At 44.4% G+C, this 19,763-nt stretch overlaps 1 protein-coding gene across 3 annotated transcripts in view; it reads left to right on the top strand.

The window, feature by feature from the left end:
• Positions 1–19,350, top strand: part of SIN3A (SIN3 transcription regulator family member A) — an 89,196-nt gene extending 69,846 nt beyond the window's left edge. For all 3 annotated transcript variants that reach the window (XM_085875399.1, XM_085875397.1, XM_085875398.1), the window contains exons 16-21: positions 461–630; positions 7,414–7,584; positions 7,714–7,806; positions 8,960–9,060; positions 9,270–9,471; positions 18,622–19,350. In XM_085875399.1, coding sequence (XP_085731525.1) covers positions 461–630; positions 7,414–7,584; positions 7,714–7,806; positions 8,960–9,060; positions 9,270–9,471; positions 18,622–18,852 — 968 coding nt within the window. In that variant the 3' untranslated portion in view covers positions 18,853–19,350. The remainder of the gene's footprint in view (positions 1–460; positions 631–7,413; positions 7,585–7,713; positions 7,807–8,959; positions 9,061–9,269; positions 9,472–18,621) is intronic.
• The last annotated feature ends 413 nt before the right edge of the window (positions 19,351–19,763 follow it).

Raw genomic sequence — 19,763 nt, 5'->3', positions numbered from 1 at the left:
TATTAACTCGCCTTGGTTGAAATGTGAACGTGTTTCGATGTCGTAATTAACAGAAGGAAAAGGCACCTACCTGGAGGCTGTTTATGTTTGTGATCCATCAAGTGAAATAAAAAAAGTGCATGGGTTTGAAGCAGAGATTGTCACCAACAAGACCTTTAAAGGTACCGGCATGACCTAAGCCTATCCGGATTTTAAAATGTCACACTGGAATGCAATTGTATGAAAGTAAATTTGAGACAAGTCTGGTCCCTGTTCAATTACAATCGCTCCTCCTTCAATGATGAAATCTGTGAGTACAGGTAGAAAAAAAAGCAAAAATTTTTAGGCAAAATTCACTTTAGTCTCGTTCATTATCAATGGAAGAATTGCCGATGGTTTGATGTCTCCCTCACCGTAGAGCCCCCTTTTGTTCTTTAAATAATTGGCAGGGGAGCGATGACTGGTGTTGTGTACTGGGCAGGTGAGCTTGAAGTGGAAGATTATTACCCAGCATTCTTGGACATGGTGAGGAACCTACTAGATGGAAATATGGAGTCGAGTGCCTTCGAAGACACGCTGAGGGAGATGTTCACGATCCACGCTTACACCTGCTTCACAATGGACAAGCTGATACAGAACATTGTGCGACAGGTCTGTGCAGAAACGCCATTGTTTCCTTTTGTTTCTCTTCGTAAAAGCATCTTGCGGTGACTTTAGGCTGGGTGATATGGTACAATTATTGTATTTTCATGTGATGTGGCATTTTAGTTGATTAAAGATGCGTTTGTTTTTGGAGAATTTTTCTTTTCAATTTCAGCATCGTCAGCATGTCCTGTATATGCCATTCATCCCAAAATCTGGGCCTTTGTGGGTGAGAATGAATATTGCTGGTGGAGTGGCAAGATCCAATCAATCCACTAATTTGATAAGAGGCTTTGCAGAAAACACCTCTAAAGGATAGGGTTGGGGGGGGGGGTGGGGGGGAGGCTTGTACCTGTTGTAAGGTTTGTTTTGACAATTAGTATCCCCAATATTAATGGTACCTTCGAGTTTCTTATACCCCTCCGAGTACTACCACCATTTCGTGTTTTTTGTTTGTTTATTTTATTGTCTTCTTTTCTTTTTCTTTTTTTTCTGCCAATGTCCAAGCTGTATCTCAGATTTGGCTGGGACTTTCGGAATGAAAATTTCCATCAATAATGGCAGTACAAAGTATATGTGGTGAACGTTGTTTTTTGACCTTGACCTTAATTTAAGGTCATGACCCAATTATAGACATTTTAACATTTTTCACCATAACTCGACCAAGGTTTGTCCGATCGCAAAAAATATTGCCCTCTCTAGATGTAAGTAAACCACATTTACACTTTATTTACATCATACCCCTCTGAGTTGAAGGGAAAGTTCAAATGGTGGTCTAAAAAATATATATAACTTTGTCATCGCTCAATTTTGCCAATGTGGAATCTCAAGGACCACGAGGCCTTCCAAGATGGTCTTGCCAAAATTTAGGCCATGCACTTCGGTGCCATTAGGTGGCAAGTTGCCCTTCACACTTGTCACGTCACCCAAATTACATCCACATGTGGAATTGTTCAGGAAGTGTTGCTGTACCATCGGTGAAGACACTAGGCACATTCGGGCAGGTATATTGGCACATATCAAACCCGTGCTGGTCGATCTGAAAGAGAAAGGTATATGCGACACACATATTTTCCTACACCTACCTCGCAGTACAAGAACAAGGTGAATTTTTGGTTACTTTGCACGATTCTGTTCAAAATAGGGTTTAGGTGGATCACATGGAATTTTCTTGAAACATCTCATGGAAAAGGGCCAGTCGATGGGATACGTGCAGCTGTGAAGAATACAGTGGATCAAATGGTTGCATATGGTACAGATTTACAGTACTTGATATCAATCAATTTATTCAGGTTTTGGAATGTTTTTCTGATTGAAGTACAACTTGAACAAGTCGGTGAGATGGAGGTACTCATCGACTCTTCTCCTGATTGGCACCATCGGAGGTACAATGAAAATCCATCAAATCATGTGCAATGTACCGGGAGCTCTCATATAATTGCAGTCAGCCTAATGGAACAGAATCCTGTCTCTGTTACTCACCAGTGGAGGTATCCTTGTCTGAAGCAATGGATTCACCACAGTCTCTCACCACAAAAATCGAAAATAGGTTGTCAGTAGAGCAGGAACATCGTTTTGAACGAATGGATGGGCGGAAGGGTAAATGTAGTGATCGACGATCTGGAATCTTTATCTGCTCAGGACAGAGATGATTACTTGAACTGGAATGTTTGACAGGCAGTCAAAATTACTGAGGCACCGTCAGAGCTGACTGAGGACTACAGTTATTTTGCTGTGTATTTCATGATTGGGTCCAAGGGAACCGTTTACATTGGCCAAAATGATCAGTCGGGTCAGTGAAATGGTTAAACTTAAATCTATTGAGAGGGTTGGCAACAGAATGAAATTTGAGTAGGATTGGTCAAAGAGGGACGATACCGAATTACGTGACGTTGTCTGAGAAATTTATTCTCACCAAAGAGAAGTTCGAGGGTCCAGCTCTATAAGAACTGGATGGTGATCAGCTCTGTGAGATTCAATCTCGAGTTCTCATTCCAGGGGAAGTGATTTAGGTAAATTTCCATTTCGATTTCAAGCTTGTTCTTGAAGTCAGGATGTTCGATGTGGTCAGGCAGACCTTTTTCAGATTTTTTATTTTATTGATATTCGCCTTAATTACCAATCTGATTGATATGTAAGGTCATCTGTGTGCTCGCTTCAACTGAACATTTGTTAGCCGTTCATGTTTTTGGCAGATAGTTTTTGATTTGTAATATATTGATTAAATGTTTCAATAAACTACTTGGCGATATATTTGTCCTCCAGCTTGGCCATATGCATGGTCTTTGCCGTTGTTGCGAACGGTAAAGACATAACGGTAATACCAAAAATTCGGATTTTTTTTTTGGCCAAAATACCTCGAGGAATACCTGAAATACACTGGGAATACCATGTTAACACCTGAAATAAGATGCATAATACACCCTGCTCTGGATGCACCACAAAAAATAAATAAACTAAAACTACATTTTTGAATACTGTCTTTATGGTGAATGTGCCTTTGTAAAACATTTTGAATTCGATTATGGGATAATCTTAAAAACCTATTTGATGGAAGCTGCACTTTTACCCTGCACTCGCTAAGCGAGAAGCAGAGTTGAGCAATTAATTTACTTCTGTCTGTCTGTCCATCCGACCCTCTACAAGTGTCAGTTTATGATCGAGGAACAACTTGATTTCATTTTGATGTTGTATTTTCAGCACGAATCAGAAAACAAATCTGTACTTTAGCACTACTTTGGCTCTGAATTCGTCCCAATCGCACATGTGCAGAGAGTCGCGAAATTATTTTTTTCCCTCTGTCTGCCTGTCAGGCAATGAAACGAAATAAGCGCGAAGGGCACTCTTCGACGTCGCCAGATATGCCTCCGCCCACATTATTACATCATTATGCAGACTTGTACCAAGTTTGTTTTAAATTCCTGAACCCAGATTCAAATGTTAAATAATTCTGGCTACCAGACCATGCATCTGATCAGGTTGAAATTTAACACATATATTCCCCATGATGACTTGATCATAACTGATGTTTCACGTCGATTGATGAAGCGGTTCAAGAGAATTTTCGAATCCGGATCCATATCTGATAATTTTTTTAAGTGATTCTTCACAATTGAGAAATCGGATGAAACCAATATATAGCACGATGTCTCAAAAGGTTGTGGATGGATTCGGATGAAACTTGGTGGACAGGTTGGTTGTGTGACCACGACAAATTGGTTCGATTTTGGTGAAGCTCCGGATCCGGATCCGACTCCTAGAATTTTTTAAGTGATTCTTCACCATTGAGAGATAGGGCTAAAAATGATATATAGCACCTGGATGGATTCGGACGAAATTTGGTGGACAGGTTGGGTGTGTGGCAAGGACGAATTGATTCGAATTTGGTGAAGATCTGAATCCAGATCTGGACACGATAATTATTTAATATATAAAGTGATTCTTCAACATCGAGAGATAGGGCCAAAAACGATTTAGTACTGTATAGCATGATATTCCAAAAATTGATTGGGCCCGATATGTTCTCATGGATCAGACATTACGTGGCAGAGGTATGGATGAAAACATCAAGTATAATTTATCTGGTGGCACTGAACCGAACATGCTTTTGTCTGTGCTGTCGCTGATGATTCGTCAACAATCGATGAAACCGGTTCGGTAGCTGAGGGGGTGTGTCGCATTGGGATTCTCATGTGTGTACTATTTGTGAATGTCTTTACAGCTGTGGAGGAACTCTGGGAAGAGTTTGAAACAGAAAAGGGCTTACTTACCTTGTATCGCCTTTCATGGTTACTTTATGCAGCTTTCTTTGGCAAGAAGAGCATGGGAGGGGTCGATATATCCCGTTGGACCTCGCTATTTGCGGGTCATAAAATATGACCTGCTTCGACATTTGTGCTTCTCGTATTCGCGTTTTATTTTTGTTTGTTTGGTTTTTTGTGCAGTTCAGGACTGGTCTCCTATATCCACCTGGGAAACTGGAAATCGGCCAACATCACAGCATCACATAAAAAAGGTGTGCAAAAAGGGATTCCCGTAACTACAGCCCAATTAGCTTGCTGTCATACAGTACTTACAATCATCAACAAGATCATGGAATCCATCATCGCAGTTAACATTAAATCATTTCTTTTCTCCAACAGTCTCATCTCAGATCATCAATTTGGATTCAGACCAGCCACTCTACCTTGGACTTGCTGTTTCTACTCTCCAAACAATGGTGGAGGCGCTCGATATCAGACATGAGATCAAGACTATCTCTCTGGACATATCTTGAGCTTTTGTTACTATCTGACATCCTGCCTTGCTCTCCAAACTGTCTGCCGATGGAATCCAAGGCCAACTCCACTCTTGGATTACTGACTTCCTCCACTCTTATTGTCAACGTATGGCTCTCAAAGGAACCCTTTCATCTCCTCTCCCTGTCAAGGCTGGAGTGTCCTAATCTTCATCAATTATCTCACTGACTCTGGAAAATCCTCTTCATCTCTTTGCTTATTACTCCACACACTGCCATGACATCTCTCATCCTTCTGACAGACAAGCAGCAGCCTCTCCCCTCTCCTCAGACCTTCACAAAAATCACAAACTGATGAAACACAATTTTACTTATATATCCATGTTGTCCACCCTTTGTGTTTTCCATTGCCCCTTATTGTTACCTGCATCCCTTGTTTGGCCATCTATGACTACTTTCTTCCTCTGCCCTGCTGTTGTTGTTTCCCTTTTTTATGTTGTGTCATGATTTGTTCTGTGTAATCGCTCTTCTACAAGCTTAAAGCATGTAAAAAAAAAAAATTCTTCCAGGAACGTATCCTGCCATACAGGATGTCATGTTCCCTCTCTCCCCTCCCTCTGTCATGCAGGACCTTGCAAATAGCAGCGTCTGACTATATATATATATATATATATATATATATATATATATATATATATATATATATATATATATATATATATATATATATATATATTGTTACGGTTCTCGGAACCGTATGCATACAACATACAGGTGTCCCCAGTCAGTTATTCCATTAAGTATATGTGCAGATATAACCCCTCCTTGTGTGTAGTGGGAAAGCAAAAGGGGGTGCGTTGTGATGGCTTTGTTAGGTTTATAAATCATTTCTCCCCTTTTATTTTGAACCATAGTACCTTCCTCTCGCTTTCCGAGGCAAAATCTTTGTGCAGTACCTGTTTGGCAAGTCCGGACACGCGTAAGTGGGCGGGCTTCCCGGCATGGCTGAAATCCTGCCCAGAAAGGGCGGACACCATAGAAGCCCTGGCCAACCAGGGCGGACAGTGACATCTGCTTAGTCAAGGCCCCGCCCCGACCTTGGGGATCTATAAATTACAACACCATTTTCAGTCTGGGGTTCTTTTCGGGGGTCGTTCGTTCAGAGAGGGTGAGCTGGAAAGTGAGTAGTCTTGAGAGGGTGTGGACGAGTCGGAGAGTGAGAGACCCAGGGACTCAGCCTCATCGCGGGAGATACCCAATGATCCTGGGTGCCTTGGACCCCACATCGCGGAGCCAAGAAAGGTTCGTACACTGTTTGTGACTGGTCTACCGTACGACATCAAGCGTCGGGAACTACATCTGCTCTTTCACACTTTCAAGCCCCGTTCATACCTTGGACTCTGCGCTCTCCACCCGGCTCCTCCGCACACACATGAACTCCACACGTGCGGCTGTGGGCCGAGCTGCGCGACCATTGTCAGGTACCGCACCATTGAGCACCCCTTTCCCCGAAACTCAGGTACCAAAAGAACTGCGACCTCAGCTCACTCCCTCCCTGGCTACAAAAGTCCTTTGCCATTTATCTGGGTTTATTTAGTCTGAGTGTGTGGCGCCGTCTGGTAAGTCGTACTGTATAAGTGCTTTCATCATTGTAAATCTTGCCTGTATTCTCATGATAAGTCTGCTCTGTGTCCTTCTTTTGTAAGTTGATTGTAAATAAATTATTGGAGAAATGTTCCCAGTTCGTTTTTGTATTTTCCTTCATTGGTCCAGCATGGTTCGGATCTGAGTTTAGCCGGGTCTTTAACCCTGATATCTGTTCATTCTTGCCGGTACGTTCTTGGCAGGTCCGCTCGGCTGCATCCGAACCGGAAAGGTAGTTGGTAAAGTGATTCGATTCGAGCAAGGCTTACTGAGGGAGTGGTTCCCCGGAAGTTGAAACCGTGTGGTTAATTAGGTAAATTGATTCTCGACAGGAGGACCCTATGCCACGTGGTTGAGGTATTGGCGTCCACGGTCGGTTCAACGACCCACCGCGTCACGGAATTATCCGTGAGCGATGGCCTACAATTCCAGGAGTCTGGTGGGAGACGACGTAACTTCCCCCACCTCGTGTTCGTTCTCGCCACCGGACCTCCGGCCTGCAACAATATCTTTGTTTTTTTACACAGAGGATAAGGATATTAGATATTGTTCATGCAATTTAAATAAATGATAAATCAAAACTGTATGTGGGATTTGAACCAGGTTTGCAGCATCATGATGGTAATTGCTCAGAGGGCTTGCCAAACTAGTGTACTGCAGATTGATGAAAACCGACCCATTATTATTCGGTGGAAACATTTTGTTGTTTGTTGTTAATGAATACCAGCAGAAGTACCCAAACTGCATTTGTTGAATCGTCATTTGTGTGGATCATCCTATCTGGGCTCTGGAATAAACCATGTCATTCATCTCGTGTTACCACTTCAAACCACACCGCTGTGCTCTCGTATCAATAATGTGTAAACTGTGCATTCAAACGTTGAGGCAAAGTGTGATTGTGTGTTATCCAGCTGCAGCACATCGTCACTGACGAAGTGTGTGTACGCGTGATGGAGATGTACCTGTCGGAAAGCTCGCTCGCCACGGGTGGCAGTGTTGCCACACAGAGCAGCCGTTTGCTGGCCGAGAGCGCATACCAGAGGCGGTCAGAGCAGCTTCTTGCAGATGAGAATTGCTTTAAGGTGAAGGAGAGTGATTTCATAGCGGTGGAACAGGAAATTGGTTTCAGTGCAAGTGTTTAAAGATTTCATTGTTTTCCATGAAGCAGTATGTACCTGCAACCAGGATGACAAGTACTACTGTGTTTTCAGGTTGTGTTCCTACAAAATGGTGGAAGGTTGAAGCTCACCATGGAATTGCTTGACACTGAGGAGGAGCATTCGGATGGTCCGGTCGATGTTGAGGTAAAGTCTATTACGTACATATTCGTATGTATTTTTATGAAGTCGCCGGAGGCATTATGTTTTTGGGTTGGCCGTCCGTACTAATTTTCTCTGTTTTCTCTGCAACCGCTCATCCGATTGACACAAAATTTTCACCATAGGTGCGACTACTCATGTAGAATTTTTTTTTAATGATAGTTTTGACATCATAGGTCACGTGCTGTGGCAGCCATGTTGGAAAAAAGGAAAAACTTTGAGCCTCTGTATCTCCGAAACCGCTCCATGAAAAAAAATTTAAACTTTGCACATGTGAAGTACTCCACAGGAAACAAGTGATTTTTCTTTTTTTTTGATGACGTGATCATCGCTGCCAAACCATGTGACCAATGACCAAAAAATCAGCCCTGCCAAACCATGTGACCAATGACCTCATAGGTGGCTTCGCTTTGACGTCATAATTACATACTACGAATGTTTTATCCGATCAGTATGAAAAATCTTGATGGTTATCTAGTGATAAATTGTATGAGGGGGAAAAATTGGTGATGTCATCGGTCATGTGGTTCGACAGCCGTATATTTTTTTTTACATGAAAAGCTTCAAAAATCATTTCCGAAACGGCTGAACAAATCAAGGCGAAACTTTACAGGTATGAATGCCGATCCATGAGGAACAAAAAGTTCTCCACCTATGATGTCATTGGTCACATGGTTTGGCAGCGATGATTTTTTGAAGAATATACCTTTAAAAATAATCTTCTCCAGAACGGCTTGACAGATCAAGGGGAAACTTCACCCACATGTTCCCCAAGTCTTGGGGATAGCAGAGTGTTCACAAATAATTAATAGGTCACATGGTCTGGCAGCTGTATTTGATTGAATGAAAATCTTTTTAAAAACGATTTCTCTTGAACCACTTCATCAATCGATGTGAAACGTCACAGTTATGATCGAGTCGTCATGGGCAATATATGTTTTAAATTTCAACCTGACCGGATGCATGGTCTGGCAGCCAGAATAATTTAGTATTTTGAATCTGGGTTTGGGGATTTAAAGCAAACTTGGTGCAAGTGTTATAATGTAATGATGTGGGTGAAGGAATACCTGGTGACGTTGCAAAGTCGAGGAGTGTCCTTGTTTAAATTGTTTTTCTCATGTTTGATACTCCTTGGCAGTACCAGCGCTGGTCGAACTACGTCGAGCGGTATGCTGGCTCCGATCTTACGTCTCCAGAATTGCGGGAGCATCTCTCCCACAAGCCAGTATTTTTACCACGGTAAGCAATCTTTTTCTTTGTGCGTGTGTCTATGAGAGAACCCCTGATGAAAAACGAGTTTGACAGCCTTGAGTGCGACCAATAACCCTCTTGACAAACAATGTATCCACTCATACACCTCTTGGCTTTCTGTGGTGTAACGGCTCACCCTCAGATTGTCCCATTTTCTGCCAGGTCCATCATAACAATGATTTGTTGTTGCATTTCAGGAATTTGCGGCGTGCGCGGAAATGGCAACAGGAGCACGAGTATCAGGAAAAGGAATGCCGAGAACCTGGGGGGGAGAGAGAGGGCACTGAAGCATACGATGCAATGCAGTGCAACTTCAAGTTAAACTCGTACAAGATGGTGTATGTGTTCAACTCTGAGGATTACCTGTACCGCAGAACAGCGCTACAGCGAGCAAGACAGGTAAGTGTAACTGAGTTCTGCAACTTCTCAAATGTTTGTGCTTGGATACCAAATATGCCCAACTAACTTTCTGCTTTTAATTTGAAATCTTTAGCCACGTCGCATTGCGAACGCTGGCTCTAAGAGAGCTCCGCGTTGTTGTTGTTGTTGTTGTTGTTGTTGTTGTTGTTCTTCTTCTTCTGGTGAAGACAAAACCTTTAGAACGTGGCTCTTGGACACATTTGTCCTTGTTTTTGGAAGGAAGGTTTTTGTTTTTTTTAATGTTTGATTTTGGAAGGAATTTTGATTTTTTTTTTCCTTTTGAGCAAAAATCCAAAAATAAATACTGAGTTCCTTGTTTTGTTTTGTTTTCTTCCTTTATTATTTATTTTGAAATGGACGTGTGTGTGTGTGTGTGTGTGTGTGTGTGTGTGTGTGTGTGTGTGTGTGTGTGTGTGTGTGTGTGTGTGTGTGTGTGTGTGTGTGTGTGTGTGTGTGTGTGTGTGTTTTGATTTAGTTGGACCAAAAATTTGTATCTGTTTCATCTTAAAGTTTCCTTTTATAAAAGCCCTCTTTCTGCCATTAAAGAAGAGCTAAATGTTTTTTTTATCAGGAGTAGAACATTTGTTTTTCGGCCAATCACTCAATGGTGAAGAACTCTCGGATCCGGATAATCACCAAAATCAAATAAATTTGTCCTTCTTTCACACCCAACCTGTCCATCAAATTTCGTCCCAATCCATCCACAACTTTTTGAGATAACCTGCTCACAGACAAACAGCCAGGGGTGAAAACATAACCTCCATCTACCTTCCATGGCAGAGGTAACAACTATGCGGTTCAAACAGTAACATTTATTGTTCTATGATAGCAGGAACCCTTGAGAGTTTCGAGGGACATGAAAGGAGCACACAAAACTATATTCTGTATCGTAATATTTCATGAAGGAATAGAAAAATACATAACAGCAGCAGAAGCAGCAAGTATACAACATGTCCTCACTCTTTCTTCTGCTCCTTTTGTTCTGTTACATCCTGATCCATTTTGTGTTCTCGCTCCTCCAGCAGCCTCAGCATTGTATTAAAAAAAAGAAACTCAGCCATGACGACGACATCAGCAGCAGCAGCAACAACTTGAATGGCACTCAATTGGGTGCATAGCTCCGCCAGGCTGAACTGTTTACATTTTGTATCCCACTGATAGGCTGGATATGGATCCAGACCTGAACTAAAATCTTATTGACTTGTTCTCGTCACTTAACCAACTCGTCTTTTTTGTTTTCTTCCTTGGCACATGTGAAGTACTCCACAGGATCCATATCCAAAACCTAGTTTTGTCATAATTCATCATCCACATCTTTTTGAAATGTCATGCTATATATCGTTCTTGGAATTCTCTCAATGGTGAAGACTATTTGTTTGTTAGCTGTTAGGGTTTGTTAGCTGTTAGCTAACCCTAACCCCAACCCTAACTTCAAAAAAATTTTAATTCTTGTATCTGCATCCGGATTTGGGTCTTCAACAACATCAAATTGATTACTCCTTGTCCACCAGGTGGTTCTCCACCAACATCCAACCTGTCCACCAAGTTTCGTCCAATTCCATCCTTAACTTTTTGAGATATCGTGTTGTACATTGTTTTTAGGCCGATCACTCAATGGTGAAGAATCACTAAAACTCTCAGATCCGGATCATCATCAAAATCAAATAAATTTGTTCTTGTTACACACCCAACCTGTCCATCAAATTTCGTCCCAATCCATCCACAACTTTTTGAGATAACCTGCTCACAGACAAACAGCCAGGGGTGAAAACATAACCTCCATCTACCTTCCGTGGCAGAGGTAACAACTACGTGCTGTAAAAGATCCTTTCTTTGTGTGCTTGACTTCATTTTACATTTTCATTGAGAGTCACAGATCGATGGGCAATATGTTTGTGAAGTGCAACATGCGTCTTTGTGCAATCCGTCTCTTTTTTTTTATTAAATCCGTCACTTCACAAATCTTGGCTTGATGGGAGAGTGGCCAGATGGAAGCCACTCCTGAGAAAAAGGCACATGACAGCATGCCTGGAATTTGCAAAAAGGCACGTGAAAGACTGAGAGCATGAGTCAAAGATTCTGTGGTCTGAAGAGATGATAATTGAACTCTTTGGCCTGAATGCAAAGCGCTACATCTAGCGGAAACTGAGCACAGCTCATCACCCATCTAACACCAACCCGACCATGAAGCATGGTGGTGGCAGCATCATTCGATGGGGATGCTTTTCAGCGGCAGGGATTAGGAGACTTGTAAGGATAGAGAAGAACAATGAATGGAGTCAAATACAGTCAAATCCTTGAGGAGAACCTACTTCAGAGTGCAAAAGACTCAAGACTGTGGTGAAGATTTATGTTCCAACAGGACAAACACCCCAAGCATACAGCCAAAGCAACACTGGGATGGCGCAGGACAAGAACGTGAAAGTCCTTGATTGGCCCGGCCAAAGCCCAGACTTGAATCCCATTGAGCATCTCTGGAAAGACTTCAAGATTGCTGTTCACTGATGCTCCTCATCCAACTTGACATAGTTTGAACAAATATGCATTGAAGAATGGGAGAAACTCCCCAAATACAGATGTGTAAAGCTGATAGACATACCCAAGAAGACTCGAAGCTGTAATTGCTGCCAAAGGCGCTTCTACAAAGTATGGACTCGTGTGTGGGGGGGGGGGGGGGTTGAATACCTATTGATTCAAGAAATTTCAGCTTTTCATTTTTAGTTAATTTGTAAAAATGTCTAAAAACAAGTCTTCACTTTGTCATAATGGGTTTTTTTTGTGTGTAGATCAATGACAATTTCTTTTTTATTATTTAATCCATTTTAAGTTCAGGCTGTAACACAACAAAATATGAAAAAGTCTAGGGGTGTGAATACTTTCTGAAGGCACTATCAGTAGAAAGGTTGGGTGTCTGCCAAGGACGAATTGATTTGAGTTTGGTGAAGATCCGGATCTGGACACTGGAATTTTTTTACCTGTGTCCCCTTAGGTGGAGGGAGGTTATGTTTTCACCCGTCTGTCTGTCTGTCAGCTTATCTGTTTGTTAGCAGAATACGAACACCCAGCTGGAATAAAAACAAAACCTGGCAAAGGGCGGAGGAGCTCCTTGTGAACCAATGGCCATCCATATCTAGTGACCAACTGTGTCTCTGGATATCCTCCTGCAGTTGGGCTACGTTTTTTTTAGGAGGTTGGTGGCAGGATTTGCACTCCGGCCACTGTAAAAAAAATCTTCGTTCCGCAGAATACATGAATGCAAAGAAAACTGAAAACCCACGATGTGGGAGTACTTCCTGTGCTGCTGCACTTCACAGGGCAGCCCACCGGATGATGGTATCGGAGCAAAGCCTTCAGGACCCCCATTCCTTGATGATAGGAGGAAAACCATGGGGTAAACATTTAGGGTCAGATTGTGGTAGTGTGTGTCGGGGTGGTGCTGAGGTGTCATCCACCAGATGGCGATCTCCTTGGGTTAAACTGAGGCGGTCCCTTCAGGTGGGTGCTTGGAGTGTCCTATCCTGAAGAAAGGATGATCACCTATCTTTATTATCATCTGAGCTCAAGCATTTGAACATCTTTATTGCAACACTCTTAGGTTCAGTGACCGGATTGTGGCAAGATTATGGCGTGTGGTTACAACTAATATTGGTCTGTCCAAGGAGTTGCTGTAGCTGTGTCCAATAAGCTGACTCCAATGATAATTGAGGCAACACCGGTCAACGAGCGTATTATGAGACTAAGGATTCGTCACTCCTTAGGTGTCGTTTCCATGGTCTCAATATATGCTCCGACTGAAGAAAGTGATCTCACCGTGAAGGACGCATTATATGCCATGCTCCAGTCTAGTTTATTAGTGCCCCAAGCGAGATAATCTTCTCGCCTTGGGGGATTTCAACACATCGACTGGAACTGATAGGGATGGTTATGAGACATGTGTTAGTCCCCATGGGTCTGGAACTGTGAACCAGAAAAGCACCAAGTTCCTTGACTTTGCAAGAAGTCATGGACCTAGGGTGGCTGGTTCATGGTTTCAAAGCCTGCAGGCTCATCCCTAGACTTCGTTTTCCAACGCGGGTGGTGTGACAAAGGAGATTGACCATGTGCTCAATGATGGTCGCTGGAGGATGATCCAGAACTGCAGGGTCTACCAGAGTGCTCAATTCCTCAATACTGACCACAGGCTTGTTGCAGCAACTCTGAAGTTGCAGCTAAAATCTGGGAGAATGGTACCGTCCCAGCCTAGGCTGGATGTTGGCAAGCTCAAGGCTGAGAGGGTAGCTGAGGAGTTTGCGAACAGGCTGAGTGGGACTTTGGGGGGTCTGGGTGCTTTGGGGAATTCTGAAGAGTTGTGTCGTGCCTTCAAGACCACCATCCTTGATGTTGCTGTTGGATGTCTTGTAACTCACCGGAGGGTGAAGAAGAATTTTGTCTCTCAAGGGACACTGGATGCCATTGACCAGAGTCGCAGGGCCAGGCTTAATGGCAGAGCTGAGCTGTTCAGGGAGTTGAGGCGTAAAACTGTACGTGCGCTAAGGGTGGACAAGGAGGTTGATCTGCAAGGAATCTGTGAAGGGGTAGAGCATCAACAGTGGTCAAGTGTTTCTCGTCCTGCTTACAGGGGAATTCACGCATTGTGTTCCTCCAAGCCCGTCCCTCGGTGTACTGTAGTGAGAGCGGAGGGTGGTGGGCTCTTGACAAAGGAGTCCGAAGTGAAGGCCCGCTGGGCCGGTTCCTTTGAGCGGCTGTACCATGCTGATCTACCAGCTGTTAATTTGGATTTCAGGGGTGTTACTATCCCTATTGCTGACCCTCCAATCAACTGTGATTCTTTTTTTTTTTTTTTTTTTTATACCTTGGTCGAGGCTCGTATGAGAGCTAACACACAACTCACAGCAAGGAGGCATGAGACAAGAGGGGCGGGAGTGGAAGGGACAAAACTGGGGAACAGACACGTTAGGTGAACTGTGGAAGGGAGAGGGATGGGGATGGGACGGGGAACATGGCGAAGAGAAGATGGACATTACAGGGACTTTCAGGAAGGATAGCAGGAGAATTGAAGGAAGTGGGCTTGGGTGGATTATCGGGGGTAGAAAAGATCGAGGATTTGGATGGGGGAAGATAAGAGGTGGTGGTGAACAGCTGTTTTGAAAGCCTGGAGGGAAGAATGGGAAAGAATAGAGTGAGGAAGTTTATTCCAAAGGCGGGAAAAAAGAGGAATGAAAGAGTGAAGATGAGCAGTGATTCGTGATTTTGGTAGTTTTACCAGAAGGGGGTTGTTGGCGGACCTTGAGCGCCCTGTGGAAATGTGGTGGGGACAAATCTCAGAGAGAGCAGGGGGGGCAAGGCTGGAGAGGAGTCTGTAGAAGACAGAAAGACCACCGACCAACCTGCGGTGATTGAGTGAGAGGCCCAAAGACTCAGCTTCATTGCGGGAGATGCCGATGATCTTAAATGCCCTGGTTTCGACAGCGTGAAGCCGAGAAAGGTGGGAGGCAGGAGCACCAGCCCAGAGGGGAGAGCAGTACTCCATCAGGCTACGGACAAAAGCTTTGTAAGTGGTCAGGAGCTCGAGGGCCGAGGAAGGACTTTGCACGACGGAGGATTCCCAGTCGGTGACTGGCTTTTGAGGAGAGGTTGGAAATGTGACTTTCCCAGGAAAGGTCATGGCAGATAGTGAGACCCAGAAGCTTGAAAGAAAAGACTTCTTTCAGAGGTTTGTTGAGAAAGTGGATGGGGGGGTTTTGTAAACGGTCCTTTCGAAGAGACATAGTGAGAGTGTGAGATTTGTCTGGATTGAAAGACTTTCACCTTCCTCTGTGGAAACACAGACTGCGGTGAACCAGTTGAAATGGGGGTAAAGCTCCTGGGATTTGTGGCATCCATGCTGAACTTCTCAAGGCTGGTGGAAATGCTGTACTTATGTCATTGCATGCAATTCTGTGGTCTGCCTGGAACACAGGCATCATCCCAATTGACTGGAAGAGGGGCCTTGTTGTCTCTCTCTGGAAAGGGAAGAGTGATCGCCAGGACTGCAGCAAATACCGAGGGTTGACGCTGCTCTCTCTCTGCCAGGCAAGGTCTTTGATCGGATAATTCTTGATAGGGTTCGCCACCATCTGCTTGAGCACCAGCGTCCAGAGCAGTCAGGCTTTACACCAAAGAGGTCAACAATTGACCGTATCCTTGCGCTTTGGGTCCTTACTGAATGCAGATGAGAGTTTCGGCAGTGGTTGCTTGCAGCCTTTGTTGATCTCTGCAAAGCATTTGATTCAGTGAATCAGGATGCCTTCTGGAGGATTCTTGGTCTTTATGGGGTACCACCAAAATTGATCAATGTGATGTCTGAACTATACTCTGGAACTGAGAGTGCTGTGAGATGTGGTGGTACTATCTCTGACTTATTTCCATTTGTTACTGGAGTTCATCCGGGGTGTGTACTGGCCCCCACACTTTTCAGCGCTTGTATGGATTGAATTCTGAGGAGGATGTCTGAGAGATCAAGCTGCGGTGCATCGTTTGGGAACGTCAAGATCTCTGACCTTGATTTCGCAGATGATGCAGTCGTCTTTGCGGAGACTGGATATCCTTTTGGGGCCCTGAAGATGCTGAATGAGGAGTTGGAGCCACTGGGATTACGGGTTTCCTCGGTCAAAACTCAGATCCAGGCTTTCAATGATATCTTGGATGCTGCTTTCTTGTCTGTACCTGTTTGTGGTGTGGTTGTTGAGGTCATGAGAGAATCACTTACCTTGGCAGTGATATTCACATCTCTGCTGGCTGTGACTCAGAGGTCAGTAAACGTTCGATTCGGGCCTGGGGAGTCATGGATTCACTGGATCATGGGGTGTAGCGCTGCCGGTACCTGTGCGGGAGGACGAAAGTTCGAGTCTTCAGGGCCTTGGTGCTTCCAGTCTGGCTCTACAGATGTGAGACTTGGACTCTGACCAAGGATCTGAGACGGGGACTTAATTCCTTTGGTACCAGGTTTCTTCCGAGAATCCTTGGCTATCGCCGGTCAGACTTTATGTCCAAGGAGCGGTTGCTGAGACTCAAATGATATTTTTTACCTGTATAGTCCGTGAGTGTCAGCTGTGGCTGTATAGACATGTGGCTCATTTTCCTGACGCAGATCTTGCTCACAAGATTCTCTCGGTGAGGGAGCCTTGTGAGAAGAGGAGGGCAATGGGCCGACCATGTGCCTCCTGGTTGCAGCAGGTTGATCAGCATCTCAAGGAGATGGGGATGGGCCAGGCATCTTCCTGGGGGATGGCCAGACTGAGGCCCCTGGAGTTCTGGCGGAAAGTGGACGCAGCGACGTGCTGCTCTGGCACATGCTCCCATACCTGACCTGACCTTAGCATGGTATTCCTGGGCACATTCGGGGTTATTTAGAGTTGATGGCCGAGTTGATGTTGATGGCCAACAACAGCAGAGTTGATGGCCAAGACTGAGACAAACTTGGACAAACAATGGGTGTGGGGAGGAATGAGGGGCAGAAGAGGATGCATCGGGTGGACAAATTGGATGCAGAAGGAAACTCTCAGGAGGGAAACTTAGGAGGAGGGATGTGGGTGGTTGGAGGTTGAGATGGGGGAGGGGGGTTAACAAAGGCAGAAAAGATCATGGTTTTGGATTGGGTACAATCTGAGATGATGGCGAAGAGCTGTCTTGCAGACTTGGAGGGAGGATTGAGATTGAAGAGAATGTGGAAGTTGTTTCCACAGGCAGGAGAAAAGAGGAATGAATGAGTGGAGGTGAACAATGATCCTGGATTTGTGTAGTTTACCAGAAGGGGGTTGGAGTTGATAGTGGACTGTGTGTGCCCTGCAGAAACGTGGTGGGGGGGGGGGGGACAAAGCACGGAAAGAGCAGAGGGTGTAAGATGAGAAAGGAGATGGGAGAAGATAGAGAGACCACCGACCTCTCTGCAATGGCAAAGTGATAGGCCCATAGACTCAGCTTCATCGTGAGAGGTTCCAATAATTTGTCTCCATGGCAACAAGCTGAGCAAGGTGTAAGGTGTGAGGCAGGAGATCCAACCCAGAGGGGAGAGCAGTACTCCATCAAAGATCATGGCTGATCGTGAGAACCAGGAGTTTGAATGACTGAACTTCCTCAAGAGGAAGAACTTTGGCTGAGGCAAAATATTCTGGTAGCTTTGTGCTAAAGCATAAGTTTATGGGAGCTCTCAAAATGGGAATGAACATTTCCTCATTTGCCACCCCTCCTCTGCCTTTACCCCCTCCTCAAAATTTCTTTAAAATGCTTATGAGATTGCCATTGGCACTTTGTCCAATTTATCTTGTTAATCAAAAACACCCCACACTTTGTTTTTTGTTTTTAACTCATCCCAGAAGATAACTCTTCCCAAGAACATTTGCTATTCTGATCTATTTCGCTGGCAGGATGGCCTAGAGTTGCGCACACTCGCCTCCAAGCTGTCTAGCCTTGGTTAAAATCCTGACCCAGCTATAAACTGTCATCCCAGTGTTTCATAGGCAGGGTGATTCATCAATGTGTGTGCCATTCCTCAGGTGGACGTTAAACAGGCGTCCTGTCTACCGGCATTATTTGGTGGATGTTAAAGATCCCATGTTGTCCTTCATGCTCGGCACCCTGAACAACTTCTTAATTCCTGCTTTAAGTTACAGAGGGCATTGTATCAGCGGTACAGTCCTGCCTTCAGCTAATGATGCTGCCCCACAGCCTTGTGCTGCATTCGAAAGAAGGAGATTCTGATGTATTTTTAGTTTTGCTGAGAGAAGGGAGAGGATAAGTCACCTGGTGTTGGCTTTGCGATGAGGGTGGTGGCTTGGGATCTTAGGGGCCTGAGTTCAAGCCCCGTTGGCCGCTGAAGTAACACCAGGGGGTTGACTCAGCCTGTCATCCTTCCTAGGTCGGTGAAATGAGTACCAGTGTTGCAGCCAAAAGGCTGCACACAAAGGGAAGGGGTATCAACGGATTAATTAAATCTGGTATTGGTGTGGAGCAGGCATAATGGGCTGAATGGCCTCCTCCTGCGCAAAATTTCCTTGTAATGCCTTGTAATAATTTGCTGAATGCACATTGTCTTTCTGGTTGTGTATTGTTCAACTTTATCCACTAACTTCCTTGGTTCCTGTCCTCAAGGCACACCAACGGGTTTCGTGGCGCTTGCACCAGCGGTTCCACACGTGGTGGGCAGGCTGGGCATGTGAGCACGTTACCGCAGAAATGGAGATGGCCACATCCGCCTGGCTGCTCGGTCAGGGCCAGGAAGACCTGCGGCCATGCAAGACCATTCGTGAAACCGAGACGCTGCACTCAATGGTGCTGCAAAAATACCACGTGCAACTGGAGGCCGAGGCAGCAGCAGAGTAGCATTGTGACTATCACGCGAGCCAACAGAGCAAGGTCACTGTGTTCACTTCCACAACTACTCAGAACCCTGCCAGCCTGTATAACTGCATTGTAAACCCTTCCCTGTGGCCTCCACGTCAGCATGAAAAATGTATTTTTCTTCTCTTTCTACTATAGCAAGTATTGTATTTGTCATATTTGAAAGCATTGGTAGATTAATAAATTTTGGGGGGAGAAAACCTTTTACGAATGCAAGTTTATTCCTTTCGAGTTTGGAATTTGTTGCCTTTTGAGTTATGTTCAGGTATGTTAGTTCTCGAGTCTCGATGAGTGAATCATTGTGGATATTTTGAAAGCCCTGTGTGCATGACACTTTCTCAGAGTTGCCGTTTGTTCAACTAATGTTTGACAAAGCCTCTACGGCTTTGGTTTTTGGATTTCACCCATGCTGTTTTTGCCATGTATTTTGTGAAACATAGCTTTAATATCGATATAAATATATACGGTACTCCATCAAAATATGCATTGTTGTGTTGTTTACCTGTTGAATGCTGTTTGCACTGATTTTGATACAAGGCTTGACGTTTTGAAAATGAAAGCACCACCAACTGGAGTCTAACTCCCTCGCGCAGGGGGGGGGGGGGGGGAGAGTTCAGGTTCAGTTGCAACTGCAGTTGGTGTTTTGCTGCCCAAAAGGCAAATCTCAGTTTTTTGGGAGCTAAACATGATTTGTTGGAGGAAACAAAGGAAGAAAGAATAACGATAGTTGGTGTGTAGCTACCCAAAAGGCAAAGCTTCGGTTCTGGGTTTTGGCTAGATAATTTTCCTTTCTTACTTTGTTTCCTCCAACTGTAGTCTTTTTTTTTTATGAATCTGGACCTCAAATTGTCAAATATGGAAAACAGTGCAGATACTTCAACTAACAAATGCAG

The sequence above is a fragment of the Eptatretus burgeri genome, chromosome 3 (assembly GCF_056783735.1).
Source record: "Eptatretus burgeri isolate ZD-2024b chromosome 3, Ebu_testis_v1, whole genome shotgun sequence".
Classification (NCBI taxonomy): domain Eukaryota; kingdom Metazoa; phylum Chordata; class Myxini; order Myxiniformes; family Myxinidae; genus Eptatretus; species Eptatretus burgeri.
The sequence above is the reverse complement of the archived record's forward strand: the minus strand, read 5'-3'. Positions and strand labels throughout refer to the sequence as shown.